This window comes from Acomys russatus, chromosome 12 (genome assembly GCF_903995435.1).
Source record: "Acomys russatus chromosome 12, mAcoRus1.1, whole genome shotgun sequence".
NCBI classification, from domain to species: domain Eukaryota; kingdom Metazoa; phylum Chordata; class Mammalia; order Rodentia; family Muridae; genus Acomys; species Acomys russatus.
Genome location: NC_067148.1, coordinates 13,322,953 through 13,336,512, shown reverse-complemented (window position 1 = coordinate 13,336,512; position 13,560 = coordinate 13,322,953). Strand labels below are relative to the sequence as shown.

General features: G+C 44.4%; 1 protein-coding gene across 1 annotated transcript in view; it reads right to left on the bottom strand.

Moving 5' to 3' along the window:
• Positions 1-13,560, bottom strand: part of Cdk15 (cyclin dependent kinase 15) — a 98,390-nt gene that overhangs the window by 73,848 nt on the left and 10,982 nt on the right. Inside the window, exons 5-6 of the mRNA XM_051153868.1 lie at positions 5,474-5,568; positions 4,681-4,743 (exon numbers count right to left, since the gene is read on the bottom strand). Coding sequence (XP_051009825.1) covers positions 4,681-4,743; positions 5,474-5,568 — 158 coding nt within the window. The remainder of the gene's footprint in view (positions 1-4,680; positions 4,744-5,473; positions 5,569-13,560) is intronic.

Genomic DNA, 13,560 nt, shown 5'->3' with positions numbered 1-13,560 from the left:
AAACTCCAAATGGACTGATTAGCTTCAGTTTGGGGTACCATTCCCAGCACCCTAGTACTTTCCCAGCTGCTTCCACCTGGGGAGCTCATGCCTGCTCTTACCTTAGATTGGACAATGTCTTGCATCCACAATAAATCTTTCTACTTATTAATGTACTGCTAACAAATTTACAAATAGTCTTTGCGGTAAAGAATATGAATTTAATGGTATTCATGGTATTTGTAAGGGCAGGACACAGACAGGGACAACTAAGGGACAGAAGAAGAGATAGGAACCCTCAATCTAAAGTTTGATCGGGGGGGGGGGGAGGGATTGCTTACTGTCTTGCTCCCTTATCCAACGGTATATCTGAAATTCTATAGAAATGTTGCTGGAAAGTTCACGTACAGTAAAAGGACCTACCCCAACCATGTTTAAAAAAACCTTAGTGCCTCTGTATTTTATCTCATCAAATTGTAGTACTATTCAAGATACCTATAGAGCTACTTTATAATCTCAAATATTAAAAAAAGAGAGAGAGAGAGAGAGAATAGAGACAGAGAAGGGAAGGGCTTTTAGAAACTTGGTAATCAATGAAAATCCAAGAGCTTTTAAAAGCCTATATAGCTGGGCGGTGGGGATGCACGCCTTTAATCCCAACATTTGAGAGGCAGAGGCAGGTGGATCTCTGAGTCTGAGTCTAGCCTGGTCTACAGAGCAAGTTCCAGAGCAGCCAGGGCCACATAGAGAAACTCTGCCCCAAACACACCATACACACACACACACACACACACACGCACGCACACACACACACCGCTTTTTTTTTTTTTTTTTTTTTTTTTGACACAGGGTTTCTCTGTATAGCCTTGGCTGTCCTAGACTCACTCTGTAGATCGGGCTGGCCTCGAACTCACAGAGATTCTCCTGCCTCTACCTCCCAAGTGCGTGTGCCACCACCACCCGGCCACACAATTTTTCAATAAACTCCAACACTGCCACTTGCTGTCTCAACCTGAACTTCTTTTCCGTGGCAAGGCCAAGGACCTGGTTTTACCCAAGAGGTAAGAAGACCTCAAAGATGGAAACTAACAGTGCTAAGTCTCCAGCCGCACCACCTCTGACAGCCGTGACACCTTTAGCTGTGTCCTCCTTGAAGTCATCCTCTGATTTTCACAACCCAGTGTCCCCGTGGATGTCTTACAGTCCGATAAGCAGCAGCTCGCTTCTATGCACTCCTTCTCTTACCCCTCAGCACAAGAATCCTACCACGAGAGTCCTCCTCTCTCAGTGCTCATTTGATTATCTGCCCTCAATTTGTACTCCAGACCCCACATGGCAGCAGGCTGAAGACCTGTACTTCCGGCTCCCTGCCTCCCTCCCCAGCCTCAAAAAGTCAACCCTGCTTGCTCGCCCAGCCCCTTTCCTCTTCATGGCCAGCTGGTCACCAAACCCTCCTTGAACCCTCCGTACTGTTCTCCATGTCTCTTCCCGCTTCTGCCATCACTACCGTACTTTAGGTTTTCGAGGGTCTTACTTGGCTCCCTGCCACTCAAAGTCAGTCTCCCCCAGAACCTCTGCATCACTGTGGATAATGCCAGAGACTCATCTAGGCATAACCCCGGATTCACCAAGCCAGATCCCCAGCCATTCATCGCCTCACCTCGCTTGCATTTGACAAGCACCAGACTAGTGGACAGCAGACACTTCCTATTGGGATTCCTTACTCTAGCCTCTTCTTCCTTCTAAAACTGTTTTTCCCCACAGCATATATTTTGATCATCTTATCCCCCCACCCCACCCCACAGTTAGAAGCTTGCTGCCAAGCCCAACAACCTGAGTTCAATTCCTATGCGTTCTGTCCCATGGTGGAAAGACAGAACCAACTCCCACAAAGATGTCCTCCACACCTGTGCCATGGCATGTGTGTATTCCCACCACCACACACAAAACTAATAAATAAAATGTAATAGAAATAATTAGACAAATAAGCAAGGAAGAAAACACTTATTTCTTTGCATAGCTACAGGACTGGGTCTTACTTTTTATTATACTGTTAAGACTTTTAAACTTTTATTTTATGGGTGTGAATGGTTTGCCTGTATGTTTTTTTGTTTGTTTTGTTTTGTTTGTTTGTTTTTTGGTCTGTGCACCACTTGCATGCAGTGCCCTTACACACCAGAAGAGGGCAGCAGATCCTGTAGAACTGGAGTTAATGGGCTGCCATTGTGGGTGCTGGGAACCAAACTCAGGTACTCTGTAAGAGCAACAAGTGCTCTTAACCACCAAGCCATTGCTAGGCTTGCTTTATTTATTTATACATACATACATACATACATACATACATACATACATACATACATACATACAACATAATAGTGTCAGAGTGTATCTTCATCTGATTTTGCAGTAAGGATCTTAGGGGCAGGAATTATGTTTTATGTGTCTTTATCCTTTTCAGCATTTCAGTGTCTGGTATGTGAGTTACTCAAGCCTCAAAATCTGCTTTTTTTCAAGAGTTCTTCATTTATTTAATCAGCCTCTCTATTTCCTTTAGCAGTGCACACTCTTCTTAGTGTCCTGCTTATCTTAGCATAATGACCTGAGGCTAGACCCAGTCTACAAGCCAATGGCCCTTGCTTTAACTTCTTTCTGTCTGTCTGTCTCCGTCTCCGTCTCCGTCTCTCTCTCTCTCTCTCTCTCTCTCTCTCTCTCTCTCTCTCTCTCTCTCTCTCTCTCTCTGCCTCTCTCTCCAGGATTTTTCTGTGTAGTCTTGGCTGTCCTGGACTCTCTTTTGTAGTCCAGGCTGGCCTCGAACTCGAACTCATAAAGATCCACCTGCTTCTGCCTCCCCGGGTGCTGGGATTAAAGGCGTGTGCCACAACACATTATTGTGCTTTAACTTCTCTTGTCAGTTTCTTCTAGACCTTTGTTCCACTGGCTGCTCCCCCCATGTCTGGCAAAACTCCACTTGTGAGTCAACCAGATTGTCTGCTTTCTTCCACCCCTCAACTGGAATTGTTAAGTATCTTTTAAAAAAGAGCTGGTTCAGCCGGGTGTGGTGGCAGCACTGGGGAGGCAGAGGCATATAAAGCAAGTCCAGAACAGCCAAGGCTACTCAGAGAGACCCTGTCTCAAAAAACAAACAAACAAACAAACAAACAAAAAAGAGCTGGCTCAGTGGTTATGGGCACTGGCTGCTCTTGAAGAGGACAGGAGTTGAGGTGCTCAGCTCCCACACAGCAGCTCACAACCATTTGTAATTCCAACATCAGGGACTCTAATTCCCTTTTTTGGCTTCTGTGGGTAGTTGCAATTATGTATACACACACACACACACACTTCAAAAAATAATAAATCAGACAGGTGCAGTGGCACACACCTGTAATCCCAGCACTTGGGGAGGCAGAGGCAACTTGACCTCTGTGAGTTCAGGGCCAGTGAGTCCAGGATAGCCAAGGCTACATAGAGGAACCCTGTCTCAAAAACCCCCAAACCAACCAACCAAAACAAAATAAACAAAAGATAATAAATCTCCTAAAACAACAATAACAAAACCCCCATAAAACATAGGCATGCAGACAATTTAATGTTTTATCCTCCTGAGGGTCCTTGACTGTACACATTTCTTTTCTTTTCCTTCTTTCTTGTTTCCCTGCCTACTTCTCTTTCTCAATACCTCCCTTTCTGACACCCCCTGCCCCCCTCCACCCCCCCCCCCCCGCCGTGGCCTTGAACTCACTATGTCAGGCAGGCTGGCCTTGAACTCACTATGTCAGGCAGGCTGGCCTTGGACTCACTATGTCAGGCAGGCTGGCCTTGGACTCACTATGTCAGGCAGGCTGGCCTTGAACTCACTATGTCAGGCAGGCTGGCCTTGGATGCACAATCATCCTTTTGCTACTGTCTCCAGGGCATTGGGATTACAGGCATAAACCACTCTACCTGGACCATCCTCCTTTATTGTGTCATGGACTTTGCTCTGTGATGCTTCTGCTGAGGGCAGGGCCAGAGGAAAACCAGACTCTTATTTTTTTCCCCATGCCTCATTTAAAAAAAAAAAGTATTTATTTATGTATTTTAATTTTTTGTTTTGTTTTATTTTTTCAAGACAGGGTTTCTCTGTGTAGCCCTGGTTGCCCTGGTCTCACTTTGTAGACCAGGCTGGCCTTGAACTCACAGAGATCCACCTGCCTCTGCCTCCCAAAGTTCTGGGATTATAGGTGTGCAGCACTGTGCCCAGCAATTTATTTATTTTTTATTTGTTCATTTTAGATCCTAATTGTAGTCCCCTCCCTCATCTTCTCCCAGTCCCACCCTCCTTCCCTCTCCCCTCCCCTAGTCCTCAGAAACGGGGAGCCCTCTTCCCCTACCACCTGACCCTAGCCTACAAGTCTCATCAGGACTGCCTGCACTCTCTTCCTCTGTGGCTGAGCAAGGCCGTCCCACCAGGGGAAAGTGATCAACAGTGGCCATGTCAAAGACAGCCCCTGCTCCCTATATTAGGGGACCCACATAGAGAGTGAGTCGCCCATCTACTATATCTGAGCAGCAGGGTCTAGGTCCTCTCCATGCATGGCCCTTTGTTGGCACATGGGTCTCTGCAGCCCCCCCTGCCCCTCCCCCAGCCCCGCCTGTGTCCTCCACGCCTCACCCCACCCCCGCCCCACCCCAGGCTCAGACTTGTTGGAGAGCACTACTCACTCTGACATTGTGAGGATGAAGCCCTCCCGGATGCTGAGACATGTACTGGGCCAGGTCAGTGTGCTAAACAAACCAGCAGAGAAAGAGAGGGCAGAGGAAGTCAGTGGTGTTTGGACTGCATCCTAAATTACACCATAGGCCTGACGGGGAAGTACAACAAAACTGTGAGCGTGTTTTACACTACAGTGTGATGGGAATATAGCCAGATTTTTCTCATACTCCACTGTTAAGGTCACATACAGTGTGTCCTTCTAGTTGGCTGCTGGTACAAGGGAGCCTGTTTCTTGGCACAGAGATGCTCATTTGAGTGACTGACACGGAACATAGCAAAGGAAAATTTCACTTTCCACATGTCCTTGAAAGCAGGGCAAGTACACTTAGCTCAGGATTTCTTTCAGCTCCTTTGACTCTTTTTGTTCCCTTTCCAAAATACAAACTGAGTTATTCTTTAGTAAGCTTATTATATGGTCTTTAAATACCTTGTGTCTTGTATTTACCCATTTAGTCAAAGGAACAAAATCGGGTTCTATTAATAATTAAAATAGCCTTTGAAAAGTGCAAAGTTTTCTGAGAAAGCAAATGCAAAATCCTAGTTTATTGCTGGCGGTGAGGGGACAGGACAGACAAAATCCAGGTAAGGAAGTATGACAGCTAATTGCCAGCCAGAGCAGCAAGGCCCCACTTAGCACACCAACGATCCATCATGCCTTCCACATCATAATGAAAGTTTTATCGTGCCATAAAATATTAACAGGTTCATTATTCATGCATTGTAAGAGTCTGGAGAACTCACCATGTATTCAAATACGAATGTCAGAGTCTCTTTGGTGTGAACAATGTCATGCAAAAGGACAATATTGGCGTGCTTCAAACCCTTCAGGAGAGATGCTGGGAAGATTTAAACGAGATGTTACATCAATCACTGATAATAAAAGTGCCTCTTTAAACCTATTAGCCAATATTTATTTATTTATTTAAACATTTCGAATCAGTCTTGGGTTTTTACTGCTGGAAATGAATCTCTTCTGGAAGAATATTTGAAATGACAAAGATTCTTTATTGTTTTTAAAAAATATTGAACCAAGCTGGGCATGGCAGGCTCATGTCTGTAATTCCAGCACTTGGGAGGCAGAGGCAGGTGGATCTCTGTGAGTTGGAGGCCAGCCTGGTCTACAAAGCGAGTCCAAGACAGCCAAGGCTACACAGGGAAACCCTGTCTCAAAAAACCAAAAAAAAAACCAACCTCCCCCCCCCCCCCCCAAAAAAAGCCGAGAGAGAGAGAGAGAGAGAGAGAGAGAGAGAGAGAGAGAGAGAGAGAGAGAATATTGACCTCCTCTATGGCAATGCAAACTTAAAAGAGCACCCTAAGCTTGCGGAGCCTTGGGGAATAGGAGCCCTCTTGTTTATTCAGTAACAGGTCATTGTTAGGGCTTTTTGTTGTTGTTGTTTTGTTTTGTTCTTTGAGAAAGGGTAGCCTCGGCTGTCCCAGACTCACTCTGTAGACCAGGCTGGCCTTGAACTCACAGAGATCCACCTGCCTCTGCCTCCCTGAGTGCTGGGATTAAAGGTATGTGCCACCTAGCCTAGGTCATTGTTAGGTTTCTAAAAGTAGCTGTTCTTATTTGTGTGTGTGTGTGTGTGTGTGTGTGTGTGTGTGTGTGTGTGTGTGTGTGTGTGTGTGTGTGTGTGTTGGTACTAGGGATTAAACCCAAGGTCTTGCTTCAGACATTTAGCAATGACCTGACCCCATTCTTACCCCCACAAAAACACCCAATTAAAGAGGAGAGATTGACACAAAAGACTGGGGAAGTCTGTCTTTGGGAGTTCCAGAGAGATGGAAGACCCATGACTTCAGAAAGATGAAAACAAAACAGGAGTAAAGAGATCATAAGTCTCAGCATGAAGAAAATAATGTCTTTGAAACTCAGGGTGATGCCCCATACGACAGATCTTGACTGTAGTGCCAGTGATCAGGCGGCTGGGGCTAGAGGCTTACTGCAAACTCAAGGGCAGGTTAGGCTGCAGAGTGAGACCTTGGCTCAGAAACAAAAAAAGGCTTAAAAGAGTGGAACAGTATAAAACTCAAATCACAAATATCAAGGTATGTGTATATGTAGAACATTAAAAAAAAAAAAAAAAAAAAAAAAGCAAAAATATAAGGTGGGAAGATCTCAGAAGGCAGAGAAAAGGAGAACCAGAATACAGGAGCAGAAAGACAAAATATCACATATTTTTTCCTCACATGCAAAGTCAAGATTTTAATACACAGAGGGTTGGTGGCTCAGAGGATAAAACGCTTGCCATACAGGTGTGCGGACTGAGACTCCAACGCCCAGCACCCACATGAAAGCCAGGTAGGAGTGGCAGTCCAGGTGAAATCTCAGGAGGCAGGCAAAGAGGAGCTGGGGAAGCCACAGATCAGCTGAGTCGGTAAGCACAAGATCAGTGAGAGACTCAGCCTCCCAAATACTGTGGGAGTGATCGAGGAAGGGAGCTCAGGTCAACAGGCCATGGGTGGAACCAACAGACACGCACGCACATAAAAACATACATACATACATACATATAAACGTATTTATGTATTCGAAATGGGGACTATTTGGTGGGAGGGAAGGGATCAGTGATGGGGAGGGAGGGACAGGAGAGAGCAGTGGAAAGAAAGACTCTAAGAAGGTACAGTGGGCATGAGACGGTCATAGTGAAATCCATTCTTTTATCCTCTAGCTAAAACCATTAGATAAAAAAGATAGAGCTGGGTGTGGTAGCACGCGCCTTTAATCCCAGCGCTCAGGAGGCAAAGGTAAGTGGATCTTTGTGAGTTTGAGGCCAGCAGCCTGTTCTACAAAATAAATCCAGGACAGCCAGGGCTGCTACACAAAGAAACTTTGTCTCAAAAAGCCAAAATGCCAAAAAAAAAAAAAAAAAAAAAAAAGGAAAATAGTAGGCTCTAACATACCTTAGACCCCAGGTATGGACGAGAAGAAATCTCAGGGAGGAAAGACCTTTCTTTTTTCTACTTTTGGGGACAGTCTAGTCATCAGAGAAGGATGGTGGGGTCTGGTCTCAAGACTTAAGGATACAAAAGTCAACCGAGAAAGAGGGAATATACTAAAATCGGCGTGCTGACTCTGGGAAAGTTGTTTTCATATTCACACCTGTCAAGCGAGTTGGATGTGGTGACTCATGCTTGCAGTCACATAGGAGATGTGTCCAGTAGGAGGGTCATCCCCAGCTACGTCGGTCAAGGCCAGGCTAGGCTACACTAGACCCTGTCTCAAAACAAAGCAAATGTCCCATATGCCAACAAACTTACTTTTGCTTTTCTTCAAAGAAAAAAACATAGAGGTAAACTGGGGCTCTAGATGAGTCTCAATGGGGCTACTTGTTATGGTGAGTAGGAGGCTGGGGTCAACCCACAGCCTTAAGTGTGTCTTCCACTGAGCTGTATCTTACTCCTAAAATAATGTGATGACGATGAAGGATGGGAGCAACGAAAGCAGTTAACACTCCTACATTATTTAAGATATACCAGACATTGCTGTAAGAATTTCACACACATTAACTTTGTTTGATCATAAAAGCACCAGAAAATCAAATAAGAAAGATGAATAAAACAACTTGCTGCAAAGGGAAATGGTCAATACTGATCTTTATTCAGTGTAAAAGATGGCTAACATATTTAGCTCTAATGTAATGTAGTTTAATATGTTAATATGTTAAATATTGTTAGACAACATTTAGTATTAATAATATCATAATTATCAATATATAATAAATAAATATTAATGAATATATTTAAAATATATCACATTTATATTTAATGAGATATTTAACAATTCAGGGAAAATATTTCCATTTCACAATGGCATACAAATATTTAGTTTGTTGGTTTTCTCTTTTGGTTTTTCGAGATAAGGTTTCTCTGTGTAGCCCTGGCTGTCTTGGACTTACTTTGTAGACCAGGCTGTCCTCAAAGTCTGCCTCCCGAGTGCTGGGATTAAAGGCGTGCGCCACTACCGCCTAGATAGTTTGTTGGTTTTCTATACTTCACTGTGACCTGCAGTTGAATGAGTTTTAGGAAAATTGATTGTTTTACCACCATAGTGGTTTAGGATACTTTGGTGTTTCTATTTAGTTTAGAAAAAGATGTGAAAGATAATAGTCACAGGTAGAGCAAGCCTGTCTCCCAAAGTCCTAGGGTATATCTGTATATCCTGGTAATCAAAGTTCTCCATCTACAGGCTACTTAAGGACACAGATTGGCCCAACCCCTGACTTTGCGTTTCCACCACTAACATACTCCTGGCACATGGTGCTTGTAAATGTTTGTGAATCAATAAAGGCAGGCCACTTCTAATGAGTCTATGCAGGAGTCAATAATGGAGCCCAACCCAACTCCATTAGACACTGAACAATAAAGGATTTGCAATTCCTAATGTTTTATTTTCTCTGGCATAAGAGCCACAAACCAAGATAAGGAGTCAAGTTATGCATCCCAAGAACCAGTATCATTTGGAGACATGTTCGGTAAGTGTTAAGGCAAATGGCAGTTGAGTAGTTCTGATTTCTTCGGAAGCTAACCCCTCATCACCCTGTGTCCTCTGGTACAATAGTGGCATACTTGGGGGGTAACCAATCACCTCATGCTAAGGTTGGAAGGTTTGAAACCTGCTCCACAGAAAGGAATTCGTATCTGGTACTATAAACCCCATCAGAAGTCTGTGGCTCAGGTCATAGGCCCTAGTGGGAAAGCCACTGTGGGTTTGCTAGGTGAACCTGAGATGCCTGTTAAATTGCCTTTGAATGTTTCCGTTTATATTCGTAGATTAATGATGCTGTCAGCTTTGATTAGAGAGACTTCTCTTTTGTGTGTGGTGGTCAATAGTTACCGAAGAGGCTCATTACTGGTCAAAGTGCTAAGAGTAAGTGCCTATTGAATGCTCTTCCTTAAAAAAAAAAAAAAATCTACATTACCCTCTCCAAGGCTCAGAGAGCATGAAAGAATGGGAGAGTGGGAATAAGGTAAAAGCTGGGAGAGGAGTGTTGTGGAATACTGCCTTCAGGCATGGCACAGCATGGCACGGCCACTGTGATCGCCTGGAAGAGATTGGGTCTATCAGCATCCCATATGGAGGAGAGGAGTTCACAGGTCCCCATACCTCCCTGAGGATCTACAGGTAATTAATAGTTCCTAAGGGACCAAGGCATCTCTTCCCTTGTCTAGCCACTGGGAATTTGGTCATATTCCTGTAAGTGACCTTAATTAAATTCACTAGTTCCTTCCCCACAAGATGACATGAAAGTAAGTGTGTGTGTGTGTGTGTGTGTGTGTGTGTGTGTGTGTGTATGAGAGACAAATACTAGTAGGGCTGAATATATATAAAATATATACGTGTATTAAAATGTTATAATGAAACCCATTGCTATGTATAGTTAATATATGCTAATATATATATATTTATTTATTTATTTATTTTTTGGTTTTTTGAGACAGGGTTTCTCTGTGTAGCCTTGGCTGTCCTGGACTCACTTTGTAGACCAGGCTGGCCTCGAACTCACAGCGATCCACCTGCCTCTGCCTCCCGAGTGCTGGGATTAAAGGCGTGCGCCACCACACCCGGCTATGCTAATATAGTTTAAGGCCAGTGAGATGGCTCAACGGACAAGGGTGCTGGCCACACAAGCCTGGCTACCTGAGTTCAATCCCTCTGACCTGTAAAAGGTTGGAGAAGGGAAGAGACTGCGCAAAGCTGTCTTCTGACCTCCACTCAGGCATCATGGCACAGCTTTGAGTGTGTACACGCACACGTGCATACATGTGTGTGCACACACATGCACATACTGAGACACACAGAGACACATGCACACACTAATAATTTTAAATAAAGGAAATCCCTCCTCTATGTCATTACCCTGGGGTTACGTCTCAAATGGCTGAAACTGCAATGAATATGCTACGTCCTTGATGTGATCAGACTGTACCGGGGCGGAAGTCCTGTCAGCCAGGCCTGCCCTCATCCATCTGTGCTAATAGCTGATTTGAGATCCTAATCAGACTCTCTGTTGATCTTATTGGATGACCCCAGCAAGATTCCTGAACCTCTTTTTGGTGAATTTGTCCCCCCCCCCCCCACGCAAATGGATTAGGAGTAATTACTTCACAATGGTCTCAAAAGGGTTTCAGCCACAGCTGTTTCTAATTTAAATGATGCCATTACTGGTTCTGTAGCAAGGACCGGATGGGCTGCTGAACATGCACTGTCAGATTATTTTTCTGGAGAGCGTTTGCCCTCGTTTTTTTACACAGAGAGCATTACAGAGCAGATTTCTAACTTTCACTTGCATTCTTGCTGAGGGAAATGCTTAAATCAAACAAGCAAGCATTTGCAGTCTTACGTAGTAAAGCAGGGAGAATTTAAATATAACCGACTTTAGTTCTAATACGCAAAAAAAGGCTGAATAATAGATCTGTGACTCCAGACTAGTTACCCAGACTCTCTGAGGCTCGGACACCTTCATTTCTACAGCACTCTGTACTTCTGGGTGCTAGTAGAAGGGGTTAACCAAGATTGTGTGGGAAGAAGCAGGTTATATCCTGGTTGTCAGGCAAGGGTGGATGTGTGCGTTCTTCCTTAAGGAAGCACTGTAGACAGGCTGAAGGGCCTCGTCAAACCAAAAGCTTGCTGTTTTTAGAAAGGTATTGAAAATAAGATTCACTCTCAGGATGTCAATATAGAATTCAATAAAACTAAGGCATGTTCATATAAAATCCATAAAAAAAAACCTACTCAATGTGTTTTCTCCCAGTTGTAAAAGTAAACATTTTAAATGTGATTCTGAGCCAATAATAAAAGACTCTCTGACTTGCGATGAAAGTCTCCCATCTTTTTTTCTTTTTTGGTTTTTCAAGACAGGGTTTTCCTGTGTAGCCTTGGCTGTCCTGAACTCGCTTTGTAGACCAGGCTGGCCTCGAACTCACAGCAATCCACCTGCCTCTGCCTCCCAAGTGCTGGGATTAAAGGCGTGCGCCACCACCACCCAGCCTCTGATCTTTTTTTCTTTTCTTTCCCATTTTGTTTTGTTTGAGACAGGGATCCACCAGGTAGCCCTGAACTGGCTCTGCAGACTCCGCTGGCCTTGAACTTGGGATCCTCCTGCCTCTGCCTCCTGAGTGCTGAGCTTACCGATCTGTATCACCAGGTCCAGCTCCTTCATCTTTCAATTCGCAAAAGGATGAAGGTAGTATAGCCTGATGCCCCCTGCATCAGGAGACCAAGGCAGGAAGGTGGCAGGATCAAGGCTACCCTGGGCCACTCAGTGTGACCCTGTCTCAAAATTTTAAAAAATTTTAAAAATTAAAAAAAATTTTAAAAAATGAAAAAGAGAGCTGGGCAAATAGCCTAGTGGTTAAAGCAGGTGCCTAGCATGGGTGAGTCCTTGGTTTTGACCCTCAGTATCACAAAGAGACACAAATGAATGCCGCAGGGACTTGTTTGTATGCTATTGCGTATTCAGTAGACAGCAGCGTGCCTGGCCATGTCAGACACCCAGCACACACTGCAGTGTGAGTACACTTAAAGTTACGAGTGTTGGTTTGAAAGTTTGGCCGTGTGACATAATATCTCTAAAGGAGTTAAGAGGACTGAAGGACGCATGAAAGCTTATTAAGATTTTCCCCTTAGTGCTACTGTTCGGACTTTTGTCTGATATTATGTATCAATGACATATAATATATTACATGTGAAGATCCCATGATAACAAACATGCATTCTATCTATTTAAGAAACTGTCCACACAAGCAGACTCCTACTCGCTAAATCCTGGGCTGCCACAGTGTCGAAGCACGCAGACTGCTCAGGAAAAGAATTCTTGCTTCCAACGGCTTGGAAAGGAGGCTGCCTTACTCCAGGTTTCTCTGCGCATGGCTTTGGGTTGCCTTTTTAAGCTAATGACCCTGGATTTTAACTAATGAATTCCAGCTGTTCCTGTCTTGCTTCCCAGCCCCTTCGGATTTTAACCTTCGTCTCCGGTCTCGCATCCACCGAGATCTTAACCAGGGGAAAATGAGCCCGTGCCAAAGTTCTTAGGAGAGGAGGCCTTGCTCTCAAGGCCGCATGCTTTCGCACTGGAAGAAAAAGAAGCAACCATTGTTGGGAACAGGAAGTCAAACCACTTCCTCCGACGTGTCAAAATCCTCCTGTGGTTTTTTTTCCTGTCGCACAAGCAAAGCTTTCAGTAAGGACCAGTCCGTAAAATAAAACAAGGACATCCACAGTGGAATGCTAATTGTAATTGTGGACACCTGTGTGGGAGGCAGCACGAGGCGAATGCCGCAGTGCAAGAACGGCTGTGCGTATGTGGAACAATCCACACCCGGGGGCTTTGGGCCAGGCTGGGAACATCTGTTAGCAAAACCTGCTGCAAAAAGGTGACCGCGAGATGTGGACTTGGAGAATTTAGCTATAGGGAAAAGCCCAGGGTGAGCAACCAGAGGACTCTAGCTTACAGAAGGATAGGAGGCCTGGCCCAGACCTGGGGGTTTCTACTGTGTTCAGAAATACTCTTTGGCCTCTGCACACATCTGTCTCCAGATGTGATCATCCTCTCATTTGGACCACTAATAAGTACGCTGACTAGTAAGTGCAGCTTCCATCATGTTGACTGCCTAAAACCATGTGTTCCCTCTTTTTGCACCTGATCCTACCAGGATGAGTCCCCACTTAAAGTGATAGCCTTTTGGCCTTTCTAGTTAAATTAAAATGTTTCCCAGGGGGCTCCAGAGACTTTTGCAAATGGCATCGAATTGAGTTATAAACTCATTTTCTGAATTGTTTTTTTTTTTTTTTTTTTTTTTTTTTAATGCCCTATTGTGTAACCTTC